The sequence below is a fragment of the Ceratosolen solmsi genome, unplaced genomic scaffold (assembly GCF_000503995.2).
Source record: "Ceratosolen solmsi marchali unplaced genomic scaffold, CerSol_1.0 scaffold10, whole genome shotgun sequence".
Lineage (NCBI taxonomy): Eukaryota > Metazoa > Arthropoda > Insecta > Hymenoptera > Agaonidae > Ceratosolen > Ceratosolen solmsi.
In genome coordinates, this window is record NW_011948412.1 from 3,105,720 (window position 1) to 3,129,275 (window position 23,556).

A 23,556-nucleotide genomic window follows, 5' to 3' on the forward strand; every position below is an offset into this window, starting at 1 on the left:
TATATATTTTTTATTTTTACATTTTTAATGTCAAAACATTGAATTTTGATGACTCTTTTAATACATTTAAGGTTTTCGTTTGTTAACATTTCATTTATTCCTTTGGTATAATAAAGTAAATTAATGCGAATAATTTATTTTTCATTTTCAATAATAATTTTATATAATTAGATTGATTTCATATCTAATTATATATTCTAAAAAATACTTTGTATTCCTCTTTCTTATGCAATAGATATTTAATATAATTGTATCTCATTAAATTGTATACATGAAGCATTACTTTGAATCATCATTCTAAATAATTTGTATGTATAATATAAAATATATAGTATTTTGTAAAAATACAACTTTAAATTATAATATGACATTAAAAATTACATTATTATTTAAAATGAAATAGAAATAGCTAAAATTAATATTTATGTCACGATAGAAAATAAATTATACATTTAATAAAACGTGATTAATATTATATTTGAGTTTAGCTTTTAATCTTTTATAAAAGTAAATGAATTAAGGATCAGTGTTTTTTCAAGTTTTAAATACTTTTCCTGTAATGGTAAACACACCTAAGTGAGGAATGCAGGTTATTGAACTAAACTTTTTAACGTCCTTATAAAACGAAACTTAAATACACAAGTCCTGATTAATAAGTAAGTACAACGGCTTTATGTAGAAACGGTCCTTGTAATCCTTCTCGTAATGCAGGCCATAGAACGGCTTTAATTCGGTTGCCTGTCGGTTTCGGTGAAGAGTGATGACGGACGTGTATCTCACGCCTAAATTCGATACTACGATTGTCGTCGAGGACAAGGGGCGTTGCGCGAGATAAACAAGTCCAAGCCAGTCGCGAACATGATAACGCATACTTCTTCATTTCAGAGCTGTTCCTAAAAAACAGTATTGTATTAGCAATTTCGAACAAATTCGATTAGAAGAATTTGCTTTTGTAATTATTATTTATAAAACTTAGAATTGAAGATGTATTTAAATATAAAATTATATAATTTCAATGTTGTAAAGAAATAAATAATTTAGGTAATGTATTTAATCTTATTTATTTAATCTTATATTATACCACACATGTAATTCTCCAAATTTATAAATAAATATGATACTTTTCAGTTTTAATATACAATATTATGATATTTGCCTGGTATTAAATTTTCTCATTTGCCCGTAATGTAAAATGGTTGAATGTAATTAGAATAGCATAGAGTAATTGGATATTAAAGTACTAATGCAATATCTTAATAATATTATGAGTATGACTATGAATAGTATTTTTTCTTATTAAAATTTTTTATTCTTTATAGTAGTACATATAAAAATAAGTTCTATATTGCATTAAGAAATGAAAATATAAAATATTTAATAGTATTATAATTTTAATTTTTTTAATGTAATTTAACATAATTAAATCGATTTTGAATAAATTAATAGTAAATATTCATTCGGAAATAGTTGAAAGAATATATGACTTTGAAGAGAAAGTAAAAAACATTTAAAATATCCTTTATAATGCATTTATTTGGAATAATTTATATTTTATAAGAATTATATTATATTATATTATTTATTTATTTTACTTTATTATACTAATAAATTTGAATTTAAGCAATAATCATTTGTTTTACTAATATGTTCTTATTAAAATTATTTACTCGATGAATTAAAATTTTGTATTATAAAGTGTATAGAAAAAAATTAATTAAAATATACCCAAGTCTCTAAGTAATCGAATATTATCTCAGTTTTTTCACATAATAGAAATTAAATTTATTAGCTTTATTTGTAGCAGAAGCTTTCATTACTAGATTGATTTTATATTACATTTCATTATTTTTATAAACAAATATTACAATTATATCGGTAATAAATATATTTATTATAAATTAATAAAATATTAAATTATTATATTATTCAAATTAATTAATTTGTAATAAGAAGAATTGTAAAAAATGTAGAATTCGTTAGGTAGATTACGTTCTATTATCAAATATATTACGTATATTTATATTCAACGAAAATATAGCTTATAAAATAATTAATATGTTTAAATCATGATATTATATTTGATTGCTAGTCAGAAAATAAATAAGAAATATTAAAGTTTTTAACTATCGATGGGCGAAGTTATTCCATTTGATAAAAGAGTAGTTTTTTTAATAATAAAAATATTGATGACTTATACTTGAGGCATGGAAAATCATAGAGTATGCGGTCCAGTTGGGTCACAACTTGGTGGCCAACTTCTCGGATACCAGACTGTGCGCCTACGGTAGCCAGTTGGTGACGGATGCTGTCCTCTAGGTCAGCCGGAGCTGACAGCTGCGACTGCGCGTTGCTGCCATTAAGTATTTTAAGGGCTTCGACCCGACGCGAGGCTTGCAGAATACCTGCGTGGCGCCAGGATAGCTGTAAGATTAAATAAAAATAATGTATGTTGTAATATGGCGACTGTCGGTTACATACGATAAGGTTTGGGCTGATTATACTAATTTACAATAATAAATATCTGTAATGATATTCATTGATGTAAATAAAAGTACTTATTTTTAGAATATTATTAGTATTATTATTATTGTAATTGTTTTAGTTATAAATATCATCAATATAAAACTATGATTTTTAGAATATATATATATATATATATATATATAATCTATCATTGATAAAAGCACAGTGAATTTTTTAAAATTTTCCCTTCTCGCTTATTTAGCTTCTTTAATGTTTTTTTTTCCTAAAATTTCATACTAACAGATTTCTATTTATTCAAAAACTTTTTCATCTTGTCAAAAAGCAATAAATATTTAGTATCTGAACGTAGCTCTGACGGAATACAAAATTAAATGTACACGTCATGAGCACGACTAGCGTGAAGGACGTAAATATACAGGATGAGTATCAACCCGTACATTACAACACGTTCTGGAAAATAATTCGGTTCTCTTGAGAACTTATACACGACAAATGTCATGCATTTTCTAGACCAATAAAGTATGAACAAAACTAAGGTTTGCTTATAAAGCCTTTCAAATCAACAAATTTAATACCTGCACATCACAAATTTATAGTTGACAATAATATAGATTGTTGATAATAATAAATAACTTTAAATTTGCAATTATTTATTCTATTACTATTTATTGATTTTATTTTATTACATACGTTTCTTCTTTTCCATTAATGATTAACTTTATTAATTTCACAATTATTATTTTAGCATGCAGTAGTGTGATATCGATAAATGTAATTATAGAGTCAATGAGGCATACATCACATGAAATATATGTATTTATATAACACATAAGTTCTTTATTATTAAGTGTTATAACAAAATAATTATTTATTTTTATATACATCTTGCTAAATTAACACTCTAAATAATAAAAATGTATATGATAATGAAAAAATTTTTGAATGATTTTTCTTAAACTGTTATTTAGAAAAAATTATTATGTCAAAACTGTATGAAAAGTGACCTTTAAGTAGATTATAATATATTCCAAGTTATTATCTTAATATATATAACGTTATTATCTTAATATATATTCGTTACAAGGTATATAAATTTAAATCTATATATACATATATTAATATGTACAGTTTATGATAAAGGGAATAAATTGATATATTTACATTATTATAGGTACCTTATATTTATTATTAAAAAAATATTCATTGCATATTCTTTCATTTTATACAATGATAATAATAAAATTATATATTTATTTATTTATTTACATTTCTATATATAAAGTATTTATTATCTTAAGTTTTTCTATATTGGAAATTACACATATTATGATTCATTACATTTCAGTAATAAATTTACTGCATTCTCCATGAATTTATTTATATTCATTAATATAAATTTTTTAATAGAACTTCCAATATATGTATATATATATAAATGCTTATAATCACAAATATTAATAATAAATTATAATTTACATCTATTTTAATCTTCCTAATTTATTGCAGTTAAATAATTGCGTAAAATGAATTTTTTATATACACTAAATTATGTACATTATATATCATCTACTTTATTATGCCAAAATTAAAATTTTAAATTTAGAATAATAATTTATTATTCTTTTAAGTAATATTCAATTATCGTTTATTTTTAATTAAACGCCAATAAAAATATTTATTAAATTACATATTTATTGTTTTAATTCCATTTATGGAAAAATTAGGTACTTCTGATTCAAAATGTAGTATAATGAACATAAATTAGAAATTTGTTTATATTTCAGGTAACAATTTCACTATAGGCTGAAGTATACTTTACAATTAATCACTTAAGCAAAGCAAGTATACATGAAAATTGTAAATATAAGAACCTGCCTTATCTGTATTACATTTTAAATTTTGTTGAAAGCCCGTTCAAAAATCATATGCAATATTTTTTTCATTATTAATACATTAAAATTACATTCATAATTTAAGATAGTATTATTTTAATCACTTACAAATATTAGTAAGGTTATTCAGTCACTAAAAATATCAAATTATATAAGAATAATATTATCATTTTTCAAATCACTGCCTATATTATTATGAAAAGAAAGAATAAAGAATTTTAGTAATAACATTTGAAATTATAATATTTAAATGTTTATAATATAAATATTAAAATCAAGGGAAAACTTAATGTTAGTCTAAGCGTTTTAATGTATTTGTTAAAGTAATGTAAGTAATATAAGTGATTATAAAAAACAAAGGATACAATTCCATTGCTATAATAAACCAACAAAATAATAAAAACACATAATTAAAATTTAATTAAGGTAATTAGATATGTAAAGATAATAAATTTAATTACAATTATATGTTTTTTAACTAAAATATAAATTGAAATATAATATCTTATTAGTTCATATTCCTGTATCTGTATCTAAATAAATTAGTATTAGTATCACATTACAACCTACAAATTTATTTTTTAACTATATGTAATTCTAATTTTATACAACAAAATTTATTATTATTATTAATTTATTACTTAGTAAACGACAATTATATTCACTTAAGAAATAAATGTGTAAATATTTTATTAAGCACAGATGTATATATATAGCTGTACATCATTATATCTTTATTTGTTGATTTTATTATTTTATTTGACATTTCAAAATTTTGAAATCTTATAAAATAAATACAACATTTTACTTCAAGTTTCTTATATAATTAATTGCAATACTCGAAAAATAATAATGATTCAAAATCTATCTAATTATTTATAATAAACATTAAAACTACTTAATCGATTCAATAATATAATACTTAAAAGAAAACTTTTATTAAATAATTATTTATTAAATTAATTTCGCTTTTAAAATACTACGGTAACTTACAATTATGAAAAATTTATGAAAAGTTTTTAGAACCAAATAGAAATCAAAGAATAATAGTATAGTTTCCAAATAATTATATATTAAGAAGAAATATGATAAATCAATTTAAGATATAATTTGAAAGAACTTTTATGCAAGTGGTATACTTATAATATACGTTATTCTAAAATTAAATTACTGATCACAAATCAGTATAAGCTAAATTCTTTTTACACAATATACAGTATAATATATTATATTAAGCTTTCCTAAAGTACGTTTTATAAAAAAATAAAAAGATATAATATATATTAAGGAATTTTATGAAGGTATTTTATTTTATATAAAATACTATAAAATTAATAAGTAATATTATGCTCTTATATAGATGTTTAATATATTTAATGTCATATGCTGCATGAAGATTATTATATATATTTGATATTTGAATTTAATACTTTAAAATCAATTATATATATATATATATGTGTGTGTGTGTGTGTTATTTTTTATGTATCACTGAAAAACTGATTTATATTCTGAACGATAAATTTTTAAATATAATTATTAATGTTAGATTAACATACTTTAAAATTATTTTTAAAAAGTTTCATTTAAAAATGTTGAAATATATAAGTTCATTAATTGATAATTAAATTTTGTTAAATGTTATAAATATGTAGAATTATGTTTCATATGTTTTATACCTATTCCAGATAGTATGAAGAATAAATAGAATGATATGACTCAAATAAAATAAAATAAAAAAACTTACAATAACAACTGAATATAGGATCTTTAGTTTAAGTTCGAAAGCATTTTTGAGTGGCTCGAGGTTATTCAAAGCATCAAGAGTGTGGAGATTCCCCTGAGAGTATAAAAGAGCATATCTCTCGCGTAGCTGTTCAGCTTCAACATCTGAACAGGGCAAACCCTGAAGTGCTTCATCCGTGATGCAATTGGAACCTGATTCAGGTGATGGACTGCAGCTTTCATCAGTGTGATAGCCGGCACTACTTGAAGATGCTTCCTCTTCTTCATCGTCATCGTAGTTATTTATATTAAATGGATTATTTAGATCCTTGATCCAGAAATGAAAACAGATTACGATTTTTAAATATAAGATAAAATATAGATAATAAGATATTGGTTTTATTTTTATTATCAATATATGTTATAATAATCTCATTGATTATATTTCTATTATTCCTCATTCACTAACTAGAATTTCTTTATTTCCTTTTCCAATCCTTCACTTTCTCTTTCTCTCTCTCTCTCTCTCTCTCTCTCGCCGATACTCGCTCTTTTTCTTTCTCTTACATATACACTTTTCTCATATTTACTAATGATCTATAAGCTCAGTATTTTATTATAATTTGTGTTCTTTTTCCAACAAGTAGAGTAATTTTAATTTTTCCTTGACTTCTGGTCAACGATTTAATATAAAACAAATAATTGTACTTTTATTTCATCCTCTGAAGGGCAAGATTCATATAAGTAGGTATATAATAAAAAGATTCATATGACGAAGGTAAAAAGACAGGTAGTTGTTATTTGCGATTTTTTCAATTGATAAATCAAGTAATATCTCAAAATTTTTTAAGTATTATATATTTTTTAAGTATCATGTACTACAGAATTCCTTTGATCCATTCAACATATTCAAATTTAAATATACTCTTGCACTTACAAAAATGTTTTATATATGGTCTTTGTAGTTTTTCAAATAAAATATTTTTTTACAAACCAACTAAATTCAACAATAATATTATTTTATATACTTACATAAATTTTTAACTTATTTTTAATTTCGAAGGAATAATTACTTTTTTATCTCAAACATTATTTAATATGTCCATTCAAGAATATATTTTGTCTCGTGTTGCTTTTGTACGTGATTACCACAAGTTTATCAAATGAATTCTGTAAATAACCCTATTATATTAAATTATATTCTACTGGTATTTGTTATGTTGTAATTCAAAATTTTATTTATTCTGTTATTTAATTTATACAATCACAGGCTTTCATATCTTGTCAAATTATTATTTATATATATTTTCATATATTAATAATTTTATACTAGATTTCATTCATATTTATCAAATAATAGATTATTGTTATAATACAGCCATAGATCGTAAATTTATAAACAACAAGATATCAATAATAATAATAATAATAATAATAATAATAATAATAATAATAATAATAATAATAATAAACCATTAAACGTAACGACAAAAACGTTAATCAACACAAATTATGATAAAATAATGAGTATATGAGTCATTAGTGCGTATGAGCAAAATGTTTATGTAAAGAAAGAGAGAGAAAGAATGAATATTGGCGAGAGAGGGAGTAAAGGATTGGAAGGGGGAATAAAGAAATTCTATAAAGCGAATGAGGAAACATGGTCTATAAATAGTTCGAGATTGAAAATAATTAGAAATGACTTTTAGATTTATTATTTCAGGAAACAAATATTTTCTTTTATTTATTTACTAGGGTGACTCTAAATATACTAATTATATATATATATATATATATATATATATATATATATATATATCTAATGTGCATCATCTTTAAAGACCGTCGACTTATCAGGGCAACTTCAAACTGTAGGTAACGCAATTTGATAGCAAGTAGAGCGGCAGAAGGGATCAACACAATCCTGTCACGTACGGTGTTCTAATTTCTAATCTTTGCATTATAATGATACACTAAAAGAACTTTTTTTTCAACGATACGATGCAACTCATATTATTCAATTAAATAATACTTATTATCCTTAACATATTTCCTATATATTTTATAAAATATTCAACTACTTATTTACACATGATAATATTAATTTTATAATGAACCTGTATAATGTAAAATTCGGATTTTATTTTAAATTATGGTTTGTTTTATTTATGATTAATTTTATTGCATGTGTTATATGCTTACTCAAATTCACTTATATTATTCGAGAAGTAATAAAATATTGTATATTTATCAAATATGTGTATGCTTTCACATTTACATATCTCCTCTCACCTAATGTACATATCGAATTATAGAATACTGTATGCATATGATTTATAATTAATCTAATAATTTCAACTTTTAAGCGCCTGTATGATTTTAATATTGATTAAATTATTGAAAAATTTCAAACTAATATACTGAACTGTAAAATTAAAAAAAAAGAGAAATATTATAGAATTGTTGTTAAATGCGCCGTTTTTGAATGTACATATATTAGAACAAGAAAGTTAAGTAATGAGAAACTTTACATACAAAAACAAAAAAAGAATGTTATACACATGAGATAAATACAGGAAAATATAAAATTAAGAGTATGTATATTCGAGAATGAATTGGCAGAGAGAGAGTGAGAGAGAGAGAGAGAGAGAGAATTACATTCCAGTATACGAGCAATTTTTAATTTTTAAGTGAAATAATAGTTGTTTGAAAAACTTATTTCTTATTTTATATAGAATAATTCATAAATATGTATTAAATTTATTTAAAGTTTATATTTGTATTGTTTACAAGCAGTATTAAAGATGGTAAATTCAATTATTATATCTTTATTTTCATTATTATATTTGTTGTTTATTTGTCGAATATATTGAATAACTTTATTTATAGAGATCATTTAATTTGTAATTGTATATATTTTGTATAGTAACAGTTAAATATAGATAATATATCATCATATATCATATATATATATATATATATATATATATGATATATGATATAGGATAAAATATTACCTATATAACTGTTACTATAATAAATATATACAAATATATATGAAATAAAAATTAAAATAATTCTAGAAAATAAGTAACTTTTAGAGCATTATTAATATCAATAGTTTTTCAATATTTAAACAACCTGTAAACAAATAGTTATTTTTTAGAGTTTTTATATTAAATACAAAAACTATACTTCTATTAGGAATTATCGATGTAATATAAAATGTATATATATAATATGAAATGTAAAATATAATGGAATGAAATATTTAAAATTAATAATCGTTTTTCTAAAGTGATCCAAGTATTACTTGGTACAATGAGTGCTTACAGCCATGATTTAACTTACCACTGTGCCGTCACCGTTCATAAGCTGTAGCGCTACTGCGCAGCCCCTCGAGAACTCTAGTAATCTGGTAGCAAGGGGTGGTGGATTCTTGGCATTAGTAATGCTGATCTCCTGTGCTGCTATTATCTTGTGAAGCGCGGTCCACTGTCTCAATGCTTCCTTATCTTGTTCAACCCGTGATTTAAGTTCCTTCAATAACAGGTCGAGATGCTCACCTCGAGTTTTCTCCAATATATTTAGGAGCCCTTGATTGTCGATTAGACGCTGTTGCACTTCGTAATACTTAAGGGACAGCTGACGTTGATGAGAAGCTGCGTGCATGCCTTGATCTCCTACAAACAAGAATATTCGATGTTGTGATGAGAGTCTGACAAATGGGCGAATTGAAGATTGACCAAGAAATTAGCAAGTTCAAATGGGTCGATTAGCATTCCCGTACTGCTGTACGCTTTGAAATTCCTATTTTTGATCATGAAATGAAATTTCAAGGGAGATCCCGTTAAATAATATGGGCCGTTGTATCATATTAAAAAAATATAAATAAGATTTTAATATTTTTCAAATTTTTAATTAATATATATTTATAATGTTTTCTTTTTAAATTATTATTACATAAACCGAATTTTTTTATAACTAATTCATAATATTAGTTTTTTAAATTTTAATTTCAAAACTAATAGAAAATTCAAAATTAAATTATTCTTTGATTTGCTCTTATTAATTTAATTAAATTAATGTTTTTTTTTTAACAATATTATAACAATAATATCTGTTTATAAATTTATATATATTTGAAAAGCATAAAATAAATACTAAAAGATACGAGAATAAAAAATATTTAGATAGCATAAGTAAATAATAACATAATAAATATATTCTGAGTATGAATGTAATGGCTGCTTATAATTTTTTAATTTATTTAATTCTATACATTTTTTATGTTTAATATTTATATAAATCTTAGTTTATTTTGTATAAAATTAATTTTATATTGATATTTCTGTTGATGTGATAAATGCTGTTGTTTTACATTCAAGAATGTTAAATAGTTATTCACAGGCACACAATATTATATATATATATATATATATATATATATATATATAAATATATCAATATAAATCTTATAAATATTTTTTGAGTACATTGTTAATATATTTTGCGTTATTGTACATTATATATTATAATATATATTATGTTAATATAAGATTAATTAGAATGCAAGTGTAGTAGTAGTTATTTCAATATATGAGCATTAGTTATTAAATTTTGCTGATAGTAGGTTCTTGACTTAGATCGATTCACGTAAGGATTTAATGCCTAAATTTTAAAGCATAGGTAATTAGCTGTACGATGAGTACATTTTACTTACCTTTATGCACACCTGCATGTTTCTCAAGATTCTCAATTTTGTGAAGTGCATGCTTACATGCTTCTGAGCGCATTTCTAACTCCTCTCTAAGCGCGACTCTGAGGGGCACTAAGTTCGATGTAGCATTACCGTTATTAGTGGATGTATCGCTAGCGCTACTTTTAGGCTTACTTAATATGAGTCCGTGTTTACCAAGCCCTTCGATAGCTTGTTCTAAAGCTCGCCACCTGTAAATTAAAACAGCCCGAATGCTTGGTGCTGCCCTGTTGGATATCATAAATATGTACATTATTAAAATATTAGTGTAAAATAGATATAATTATGTCTGTAAATTATTGTGTTAGGTAATTCTGAATAGGTAAAAAATCGAATAAAATAATGATCTATAAGCAAAAATATAGAATACTGTTTAATAAAATGAAAACAATTGAGTTCTTTTAATTCATTTTGACAATATGACTACAGCAATTTTTTTATTAATTAAGTTACTAATGAGAATTAGAAATCAATTTATCAACTGTTAAAGTTTTTTATAAGCATCTAAAGAATTAAAAAAATTTATTGATAATGTAAATATTACAATTTAATTATTATTTTCTACCTGTGCAGGATAGTTAAGAGTCTTGCCCATGCTTTTAAATTGAATGAATTCTGAACAGTTGACATAAGTCCCACAATTTTCCATAGAAGCTGTTCCAGCCTCAAGACTTTGGTGTCACGCACACCTAGCTCTATCAGTCTTACATACAAAGCTTCCAGGAGAACGAGACTGTGTGGTAGTGTTTCGATTAGCAAATCTATAGGAATGTCCGAGAAGGTTGCCCTTAGCGTGTAGTTTGGCAAGCGCATAAGGAAACCTGCTGCTTCGTGATAGTGACAGCCTTCGTAAAGTCTGAGAAGTCTATAAATTTCGGAAAGCCCAAATAACGAGGGGACTGAATGAGGAGAGAGCGACAGAGCGGATGATATTTGTATTCGAGACTAACATGAATTGCTAAACTTTTGATGAGCTTTCTTAATCAAATGTAGTGGTACATGTGTAGAAAGATAGCTTTATTGTATTTCGACTTTTTCTTTATTTATTTATTATTTATTGAATTTTATAAATTTACAAAGCTAATGCAGTGATTGAAATGGCCGCACAATGAAAATAAAAATCTAAAACGTACATATCTTATTTTCAATTCATATTAAGTTAAATAAATTTTAGGAATATCGTTTCATTATGTTTTAAAATTAGCATATTTAAAGTGAATTTAAAACTTATTCATAACTAAAATCTCATTTTAATGCAAAATCTAATGTAAATATACATCGTAATATAATTTATAATGTAAAAAAAATTTACATTTAATAATGGTAAAAATGTATTTAATATTCAATATTAGATATATGCAAATACTTAAACAAATTAAGATCATACCGATATTATTATGATGTGATACGTATTAATATATTGTAAATTATTTATAATATATTAAGCTACTAGAATATTAAATTATAAAGTAAAGTGATCTTAATAAAATGTATTGAATAATAAATATATCATTATTATCAAATAAAATATGATATATTGAAAATATTAATTTTATTTTAAAGCACATTTCTTATATGCTTTTAAAATATAAACTTTTGATATATAATATAATCGATTATTAGTGTTTCAGTTATGTGTTTTAAGTGAATCGTATATAATAAACTATAGGACGAGATTTGTATATACTACTGCAATTTAATATAGTTTTTATTGTATATATATATATATATATATATATATATATATATAGGTAAGTAGTTTATTTTGTACATTGCTTAAAAATAATGTAATCCAGTAAAATTACCAAAATTCTATAACAGTTAATTTAAATTACAAACAACAAATTTTATACACGTAACAAAAGTATACATATAAAAAAATTATAATTAATATATTAACACTGATAAATAAACAATTAATAAATAAATGCTTTCTCTAGAATCATATAAACAAAATTAAATATAAACATATAAAATTAGAATCATATCAGAATTATTAAATAATTATCTTTAAATATTATTCCATTCAATTCATATATTCAAATAAATTTAAGTAAAATAATATGTCTGGATATAATTTTTTTGCAGTATCATTAAATTATAGAAGATAGGTAGTTACCTTCTCAATGCAGTTCGTGGATTCAAGCCTTCATCTTCACAAATACCAACAAAATCTAAGTGAAATTGGGAGCTAGGCATCCACACAAGTTTTTGAATTGTATTTCGTGGTCTTTCTGGCCTTATTCGTTCGCAAGTATTGAGTTCCATCAAAGGCATCGCTTTTCTACTCATTTTTTCGTTATTTTTATTCTTTTTCTTTTTTTCACAAAATAAATTCACTCAATGGAATCAGAATTCTTCTAAATATCCTTTGTGAATACCTTTTTTAACAACTTTTAAGAGCACACTTTTTAATTCTGTAATTGATTAAATCAATACATAACACGATCACTTATAATTATCAAACTGAGAAGTATTATAAAGTAGAATTATAAAAAAAATAATATTACTTTTTGTGAACAAAGTATTATATAAAATTCAAATTGGAATATCAAAATCGAAATGATTAATTAACTTACAAATATATTTTCACTGATAATTAAAAATATTGAAAAATATTCTATTATAATATGCCATCAGAGAAATCAGAATAAACACAAAATACTGGAAACATTGATATAAAAATATTATATATGATTTATTAATTCACACTTAATATTCCATAATGTTCGTTTCATAATGTTAATTTTTCTAATTTTCTTATTTAATTATGCATATAAAAGTAGTTTTATTTATACATTATCGTTTTCTATAAAACATATAATTTTAAATAAAATGTCAATTTGGACAAACCACATTACTTTTCTATTGCAGGTGCAATTTTTTCTGCAACTCTAAAGTAACTGTACGACCTATTGCACAAGGATGGTGACCTAGTTTTCATATTTTGTTACTTTTCTTTGCCGAAAAAATAAAGATGGTGTGTATACAAAGTTATTTGTTTCTTATATTGCGTATATATATATTTACTTATTAATCGTTTCAATGACCAAAAATAGAAATTCACGAATTATTACAAATAATTAATGAAAAATTAAAAATTCATAAAATATTTATTGTAATTATATTTATTTTAATATTTAATGAAGTATTTATTATTGCTCTTATTGGAAATATGTTTTTTTATCCTACTATAAGTTTTAAGTAGTATAAGAAAATCATATTAATTTGGTTGAAAATTTAGCAAAAAACAGATATCTATAATTCGTTTTATTATTTATATATAGTATTGATTAAATAAATGATTATTAATAAGATCATTTATTTTATATGCTTATACATGCATATTTTTAAATTCCACTTCCTATATCTTCATCTCTCACCTTTACATTTTAATTTAATTTACTAACAAAGGTGTTAAGCTGATAGTTATTGCAATAATTTTTATACAATTTATTAGAAATATCGAGAGTTTTTATTACAATACTGTGTAAAATATATTAACCTATTTTATATTTCATAAATATGTATTATATACAATAAATTAAAAACAATGTTAGACAAATTTAATGAATTCTTAAAATATAGCTGTATATGTTTCTAGATCTATGATAAAAATTTGTCTACATACAAAAATGATGAACTTTGTTTCTATTTCATTTGTTCCATATAAAAATTTATATAGTAAACATAAGAACTATCAATATATACAGTAAAATACCACTATTTTATACAATTCTTCGCTTGAAGTAGCATCCGTTGGTCTCTTGTTATACTTGAACATTTCCCATGAGCATACCAAATAAATAACGGTGCGCACTTAAGTAAACGAATCAAAACCAATCTCATTCATTGAATTTCATATTTTCTAATAAATGGAAATTGTGTTCGTATCGCTATGGCAAATGGATTTATTTGAATATTACTGAGAATATTCTTAACAATTGTAAATATATAAATAACTAATATTTTGCTACTCATTTTTCATTCATATATTATTACACATGCATTTTTCGTTTTTATCTATTAATTTTGACTATTGATTATTTAAATTAGTTTCTCTAAACTATCTAGATTGCATGTCACACTATATATTATAGAAAAAGATAGAAAATTATATACATTATGCAGGATTTTTCGAATGATTTTTATTTGCAACGCAACAAATAATCTATTAATTACACTCTAATAAATATCTGTAATTATAAAATTTATTATATTTATAAAATTGTAAAATACTTTGCTTAAAAATTTATATTTATAGAATAATAAATTGTAAATGCAAATATATATACTTTTTATAAGGTGTTTGCCAGTTTTTATCTTCATACACATCTCCATAGAATATAATATAAGAAGAATACAATAATAATACATTCATTGTTAATAAAGTTATTTTATGTTTTAAAACTTAAGAAATGTGAGAACTAGGCTATTTATTTATCTTTGTATATCTTATGAATTTTAAACTTCTTTGAAGTTATTTCTTTTTAATTATAAAATCTATTTTCTGTTACCTATATTTATGAATGAAAATATTGCTATCAGATAAAAAATTTCTATTTTCAGTTGAAACGATATAAAATATTTATAGAATTTTAAAAATAAAATTTGTGTATTCGATATCTATTACATTTGTTAAATAAATACATAATTACAGTAACTATAATTCTGTATTTTATACATAAATAATATTTATTTATTATACACATTAAATATGATACCTATTATATTGCAAAAACATAATATAAAACGACGAATGAAAATATTAGTATTTACAAAATGAAATTACACAAAACATCTGTCAATATAATTAAATGATCAAACATTTAGATTTTACAAATGTGTAGTTGTAAATTGTATAGTTCAAGTATCGGATAGGAATAGAAATTATTTATACTAAAAATTATAAAATATACGAGAAATTCGGTTATAAATATTATAAAATCAAATTTTTTATACTATTAATAGAATAGAAAATCTTTCGATGTTATTTATTAAGATACTAACTAAACTTTTAAATAATATATAATTAATTAAAAAAAAAAAATATATATGATAAATATTCAGGTATTATAAATATTATAAATAATCAAATTATATTTGTTACAAATAATTGTTTTTGTATAACAAATGACTTAAAATTTTTATTGTCATTAACGTGATTTAAAAATTGGATTATATAATTAAGCTAAACTTCATTGAATTTGAAAAATGAAGGTTGTTAATATATTACAAATATGTTTGCAAAATGTGATTTATTATATTTTTAAAAATTAGTATTCTATAAAAAAAATTCTTTAATCTATTTTATATGATTCATTAAAACTTATTAAGTTAGTATCATTCATACGGAAAAATTTAAAAACAATAAGTAGAAATTCTTTATAATAATAATAATAATAATAATAATAATATTTATATATATATATATATATATATATATATATATATATATATATATGTTATTATTATATTTTATACATTTTTATTATATTTTGATATTTTCAATATAAATAAATATATAGATATATGTATTAATAATTTAATCAATTTAAATTTATTCCAGGCAGTAAACCTTGATAAGAATGAAGCTTTAATAATAATATGCTTTACTTATTTTTAAATAAAATATTTACGTATTTAAATTCATAGTTTTATGTAATACTTGAAAATATAGAATTTAATAAACTAAATATAAATTATTAATTTCATTAAATATTTTACATTTGAATCAATGTTTTTGATATAATATGAAAAATTCATTAAATATGTATTACAAGCGATATCGAATATTTTAAACATATTATTATTTAATTTTTTCGACCTTAAAGAATTTAAATGAAAAATGTAGTCATTTCAATATACGATAATAAAGAATATATACAAGAAAAAAATATTAATTATAAAATTTATTCTATATAAACCAATATTTACTTGTAAGTGATTAAAATAAAAAGAATTTAAAACAATGTTTACGTAAATGTAATAATTTATTGTTTCAAGAGTTACAATGAATTTAAGATAATGATTATTCAATGAAAAACAACATTTAATATAATGTTTGAAAATCTATTTTATAATATTTAAGTAGTTAAAAAATCATATGCTTTGTTATAATTGTATATAGAAAATAATTTATATAAATGAAAAAAAACAGTGAAATCAGACGTTTCAAAATTATTTAATAAGTTTTGTTTTAGAATAAAATAAATACTTAACTTTATAAAGTCTATAGTTTCTACATTTTAATATAATAACAATGATAACTTTCTATATAGTGTTTTTGTTCTATATAGTTTTTTATATAGTGTTTGTTACTTTGTTATATATTATTTTTTTATATACTTTATATATAAATGTAAAAAGGTTGAATTACTGTTTACGAAATATTGTAAAATATATCAACTAAGTAATTGTTTTCTATAGATTCTAAATCATTTCATGATTGGATATTATTTAATTGAAATACATATTTACAAAACTAACATAGATCAAATTCTACGTATTTACTCACTTAATTTACCAAAGATCTTCTTACACTAATATGCAATTATATATTCGTTTATGCTAATAGAAAGCACTTGAAAGTCAATGAAAAGAAATTGCAGAAGGATATGTATATCTGAGTGCTTTTGCATGTTTACCTTCCTATTTTTTCGTATACTATTTCGCGGTTTCTTACGGCTAAGACTATCACCAGCTTGCTTCGCGCTCAGAGTGAGGACTGCAAGTCTTTCGCCCATTTAAGTTACTCTTCGGACTCAGTGAAAGAAGAATAATGATGAATTAGAATTCCGTAGTAAAAAAGAGAGAAGGGGGAAGGAGAGTTAAGAATACCGCTGTAGGTAATGTTATAAAAAGTTAGTAAGCTCTCAAAGAATATACTTTAGGAGATACTTTATTACATTGATTTTGAATATGTTGGTTTATGTTTATGAAACTATGTAGAACTATTGTATCAAATAAATATTCTAACATATATTTGTTACATTAATAATTAGTAACAGCAATACTTATTTATAAGGGATGTAAATGATAGGTCTCTCGTCGATTTAAGATATTATTCTTAGGTTTTATGACAAATAATTCTGAGCTTATAACTAAATCGAATTAAAAATAAATATAAATTATTAGAACATTTACTTAATTTATTTTAATTTGTGAAATAAACAATTTTTTATTTAAAAGAACTCATTTATAATTATCATACATCTTTAAATAAAGATATCATTTTATTTTATTGTTATTGAAGAAAAAAAATACAGAAATTTATTTTAAATAAAAAAAATAATAATAAAGAAAGAAATGTTTATTTAAACATTAAATGAAGTAATTTTGTATAAAAAATATAAATATTGATTATATATATATATATATTTATCAATTAACAGTGAGTTTATTAAAATAGGTTATTCTTTTTCTTTTATACAGAAATATATAAATAATTCTTAAAATAACAATAACTTATGTTAAATAATACAATAATAGAAGAGAGTGATATTTAAATAATAATTATTAATTATTAAAAAGTGGTAATTCAATAATATAATGACAATAGTAATATCTTTAATATATCTGGTATACACTCTTTGTTTATAACAATTGTTAAAATTAATATTATGAAAATTAGGTATTTGAAAAGATTGTATAATATATTTGTATACCAATAAGTATATATAAAGTTCTAACTTTGTTAAATTAATTACATAAAAAAACGGAATCTCATAACACAACGGTATTAAAATAAAAAAATTAAACAAAGTTATATCTTGTACATGATCTTTAAAGGATGATTCTTATGAAAAGAAAAGGTAATATAGAATATAGAAACGGTAAAATGAGAGAGATAGAAGAAAAATCAATGTTGTGCAAAGTGAGGAAAAATGACACAGTAGATTATAGTCATCAATTCCAGTCCCTTGATATAGAAGAATAAGAATAAGAATAAAGATGCACAGTTCCATCAACTTTTGAATGCAATTTTTGTTAGTTAAAAATCATTTGTTTTATGAAATGATTATTTTTAATATTATATGGAGCAAAATATCAATATGATTTCTGATTTAATACGTTTATAATTAAATTAAGTGAATTTATATTCAAAAATAAAGTTACGTAACTAAATCATGTTAAAAAATATTGTTCAATAATTTAGAATATTTGAAGAATTATATATGTTGAAAATTAATATTTTTGTTCTGTTTTTTTTCGGTAAATTTATATAAAAATTTTAGATTTATATAATAATACAAATATATTTAATTATTTTCACGTTTAAAGTAGTTTTTCACCTAAGGATTAATGTTTTTATAATATTTAAAAGCAGTATTACACTTTTATAATTTTTGGATAATGATATATCTTTCATATTTTTTACATTAAAACCATAAAAATATGTATGAAAATATATTATAACAGATTATATCTGTTATTTTAAAAACTGAATTTTTGTTTTAAATTACACAAAACATTATTATAAAATACTTGAAAGTAAAAATACTAATTAGAATCGTTCAAATAAAATAGTATTTTGTATGCGTTATCTACAATTTACAATAGCTTAATTATCATTTTTAAGCATTCACATAGCCATTATACAATATAATAGTACAAATATATAAGAATAAGTAATCACTCAAATTTAAGAATTTTAGAATTCCATGCGTGTATTTCATCGAAGAAGAAAAGAAAGCTCATAACGTACAAAAGATTGTAATTCGATTTGTTGATTATTAAAGTTTTTATTTCATTGTTGATAAATTTTTTCATATAATTTTTTCTTTTATCATATAGTTTTACCTTTATCGTTTTATGTATTATCAATATATATATGGGTAGTTCAATCATATTTTGTCTTCTTAAATGTTGTATATTTAAGACATTTTAGTGTATTAAAAAAAATGCAATTTTAATTTTTAAAATTATGTTATAAAAAATAGTTTCATTTTACATAATTAATTAAACGTTATATTATTGTTACGTTAGATGATTCTTACAATTAAAAACGTATGTATAAATAATATTTTTCATTTCATTCTGATTATTACAATATTATTTATAATATAACAAACTTTTATTTTTCATACTTTTTATAAACTTTATAAATCTTGGAAATATTAATATTTTTACTTGGTTTATAAATTGTCCTATATTATTATTATATATTATACTTTATAATGGATTATCATTTTTTAATCTTAGCAATATTTAATTGTTAGATTATATGGAAATATATAAATATAGTTTTTAATCACTATGTAATTTAATATTATGGTCTACATTACCACTTTAAAATTTTTTAGTGTGCTCAAAATTTTTAAAATTTAACTTTTTTTATTATTTAGGTTTTAAATATTTTAGAATTTATATTTTTGTAATTTATTATATCGGCTATTAATAACAGAGAACAAGTACTTATGAAAATTTTGTATTCAAATAACTTCAACATTGCAATACTATTGATCAGTAAATATATGAATTAATGTATCAATATCTATTTAACATTTGACCGCTACAACAAGAAAACTCTTCATATAAAATTAATATAAAATCTGTCTTGGATAATGCTAGTTTGTAAAAAAGATTTTATCAATGTGATATATTTATTTTGGCGTATGTTTGGCGTAACATCACAATAAATATTTCTCTAAGGCATTTGAATATCGATTCTTGTAATCTTCAGCTAAAGATTTGAAGCGTAACGTTCTTACGAGATACATTCATTGAGTTATTACGCTCAGTAAATTGTAAGATGACGAGTTCTTGTAAATAAAGTAGAGATTTAGTATGTATTGGTGATCGAAATAAATTGGGTATGTATACATATGCAACATAGTTTCTTGTTACAGACTTGCAGATATTTTAGTAACGTTATATTATATAATACTTTTGCTCTCATATGCATTTGGAAGATGCACCGTCGAAGTGCGCCCTAGTTTGATTTTTCCGAGTAAACGGCTTCTCACAAATTTTCCATATCCGTTATTCTTACGGAAGAAGAATAAAAAAATTGTAGTAAAATTGTATCAAGAAGTTTTTTATTTACAAGGCTAATTATGTACATTTACTCTCATAAATCGTAATAATTATTGCGTTTGAAGCATGATGAATAAATTTGCATATGTAATCCTTAATTAATTAGATGCTTGTAATAATAATTGTGAAAATATTTTTCACTTTGCTTTATTTTGTATATTTGCGAAGTTAGACTACTTTTAGATTTGTAAAAATAATAAAAATAATCAGCAAACAATCAAGATGCAAAAATAATACACAATAATAACTATGAATCTAACTATAAAATACTTTGTATTTAAACTTTTTTAACTATTTAAAAACTTCTTTATTTAAATTATATGTTTAAATTACATTTTAAGTACAAACATATGTTGTGCAAACATATAATTGAAGCTTATGAGAAATTTATGAATTCATTCGGATAAAATTTTAGTTATTTATATATTAAAGTTTGTACTGCCACAAATGTTATTTAATATGGTAATATTGAAATAAAATATAACTAATCTGTATCCGATGAAATTAACGTTTTAAATAATATATACAAGGTTTCTTTGTTTCATATCAATATATAAGTTCCATGTCATTTTTAAAGAATATTTAATGCCATTAAAAAAATATATAATAAATACATAAAATTTAAGAGCAAGTGGTTTTAACTAATTAAATATAATAAATGTTTACGATATATATAGGATATAATAATAATAAAAAAAAATTTATAGGACTATTCAACTTCTATTTGCATATTGCGTTGATTAAAACTTTTATTGCTATAATTGTTTTTAATACACCTGAAAAATAAATAATTATATTAATAAATAAACAAAAATATTAAAAATCGAAGGATGTATAAATGTTCCAAAAATATGCTCGCTAATATATAAAAACTATTTATTTGAACATTAATTTTATGTATTTAGCAAATATAACAATCATTAAATACATGTTTACACAAATTTCATAAACTGGTAATGATGTTTATTGATATTAATGTAATCAAGAATAAAGTATTTTATATCTTATGGTTATTATGATGAATGAAAACATGAGTGTTTATAGTGTAGTTTTTAAAATAGTCAAAAATATATTTTAATAATTATAAGAAAAATAAATAATAATCTAGATAAAATGACTAAAATAATTTAATTTATATAATTATAATGAAATAAAATGAAATTATAAGTATTTGAAATTTAAAATTTAAATAAATTAAAAAATTTATTTTATTTTTTAATTTTAATTAATGAAAATTAATTTAAATAGTTAAAATCTTAAACTAATTTTCAATAAAAAATTTATTTAAAGCTAGGATTAAATTTTATTTTTAATAATAAAAGTAAAGACTTTTTTAATTCACTAATCGATTATAAAGAATAGAGCACTGAAAATAATTTCTATTTCAAGAAAACTTTAACTGATTCTTAATCATATTTGAATCGATTCTACTGCCTTAAGTTTTTAGTGCAGAGAAGAAAATCATTCAAATCATATACACTTTTATTATTCTTAAAGAATTTAATGAATAATAATTTGAAATGAGTTATAAGTACTGAGTAATAATTGGAATGAAAGTCAATATAACTAAATATATTAAATTCAAGTAAGTGAAGTATATAACTTTTTTTTAAAGACTATTTCTTATAAACCACTATTTTCACAGATATTTATATAGTATATTTATGAAACTACAATATCGATTTTAAATGTATTATATATACTATTTCGTAATTTATTAACAATTAATATTATATATATTTTTAATTGTGAAATATTAGTTTAACAAAATGGTATTTTATTATCCGAGATTAAACTTTTAACAATATGAAATAAACTAAAGAGGGAATGTTTTATCATTGATAGAATAAAAAAATGTTTATGTACATTACACAAGAAATTTGAAAAAATCTTAATCATAAATTAAAAGTTTAAAAGATTTTTTGTTTTGTCACCCAATAGCTGATAAATTAAATAACTTACAATTAAATAGAAAAGTGTGTGGAAATGTATAAATGAAAATACATGTTAAACTTTATATATATATTATATTTCGTAGTATCAAGTGTAAATTGCATACATTAATAAAGATTTTTATTATGTCCCCTTTGAATTTAAGTTAACGGAAACAATGAAACTAATAAATTATTGTTTTTTTTATAAGCTTAACAAATTTATATTTTTAGTCATGTGTCGAATTGAAATAGAATTTTGTTTTGAAATACGACTCATAAAAAATTACATTATGTATAAAAGTTGGTTTTCTTTTGAAGTAGTTAAATTTTTGACAAAATAATTTTCTGATATTTTGCTCACCGATTATTGAATATTCCAGATCAGGAAATAAGATCATTAAGTAAAAAATTAATGCTTCTTAAATTAAGTGTAAGGATAATAACAAATATGGAAACAGTATTCAATCGAATATTAGAGTTCAATGATAATTTAACTATACAAATCAGGGAGCTTATACCCGTATATCTTCCATGAATGGAATTGAAAAAGGTATCTTTAAAGTGTTCATATATAATCAACAGTGTTACTAATAATTTGCAGTATAATTTGCAACATGAATATCAGACTTATATAATTGTTCACACGTTATAACGAAACTAATAATATTTATTCCAAATACACTAAGTTAAACATTAAGACACACAAATTAAGTACACAAATGCA

At 21.7% G+C, this 23,556-nt stretch overlaps 1 protein-coding gene across 1 annotated transcript; it reads right to left on the reverse strand.

The window, feature by feature from the left end:
• Positions 1-649: 649 nt before the first annotated feature.
• LOC105364228 (uncharacterized) lies at positions 650-13,178 on the reverse strand. Its single transcript, XM_011502117.1, has 7 exons — positions 12,980-13,178; positions 11,426-11,725; positions 10,825-11,087; positions 9,453-9,784; positions 6,124-6,429; positions 2,198-2,421; positions 650-893 (listed from the first exon to the last, which is right to left on the reverse strand). The coding sequence occupies exons 1-7, from the start codon at positions 13,150-13,152 to the stop codon at positions 650-652; spliced, it is 1,842 nt and encodes a 613-aa protein (XP_011500419.1). The 5' UTR covers positions 13,153-13,178.
• Between the last annotated feature and the right edge of the window lie 10,378 nt (positions 13,179-23,556).

Bases quoted from the DNA above. Each gene is read 5' to 3' on its own strand.
- LOC105364228 (XM_011502117.1), bottom strand. From the start codon at position 13,152: ATGAGTAGAAAAGCGATGCCTTTGATGGAACTCAATACTTGCGAACGA. The intron at 9,785-10,824 runs GTAAGTAAAATG...TCTTGTTTGTAG, and splicing joins ACATGCAGGTGTGCATAAAG to GAGATCAAGGCATGCACGCA. The intron at 894-2,197 runs GTATAAGTCATC...ACTGTTTTTTAG, and splicing joins TATGATTTTCCATGCCTCAA to GAACAGCTCTGAAATGAAGA.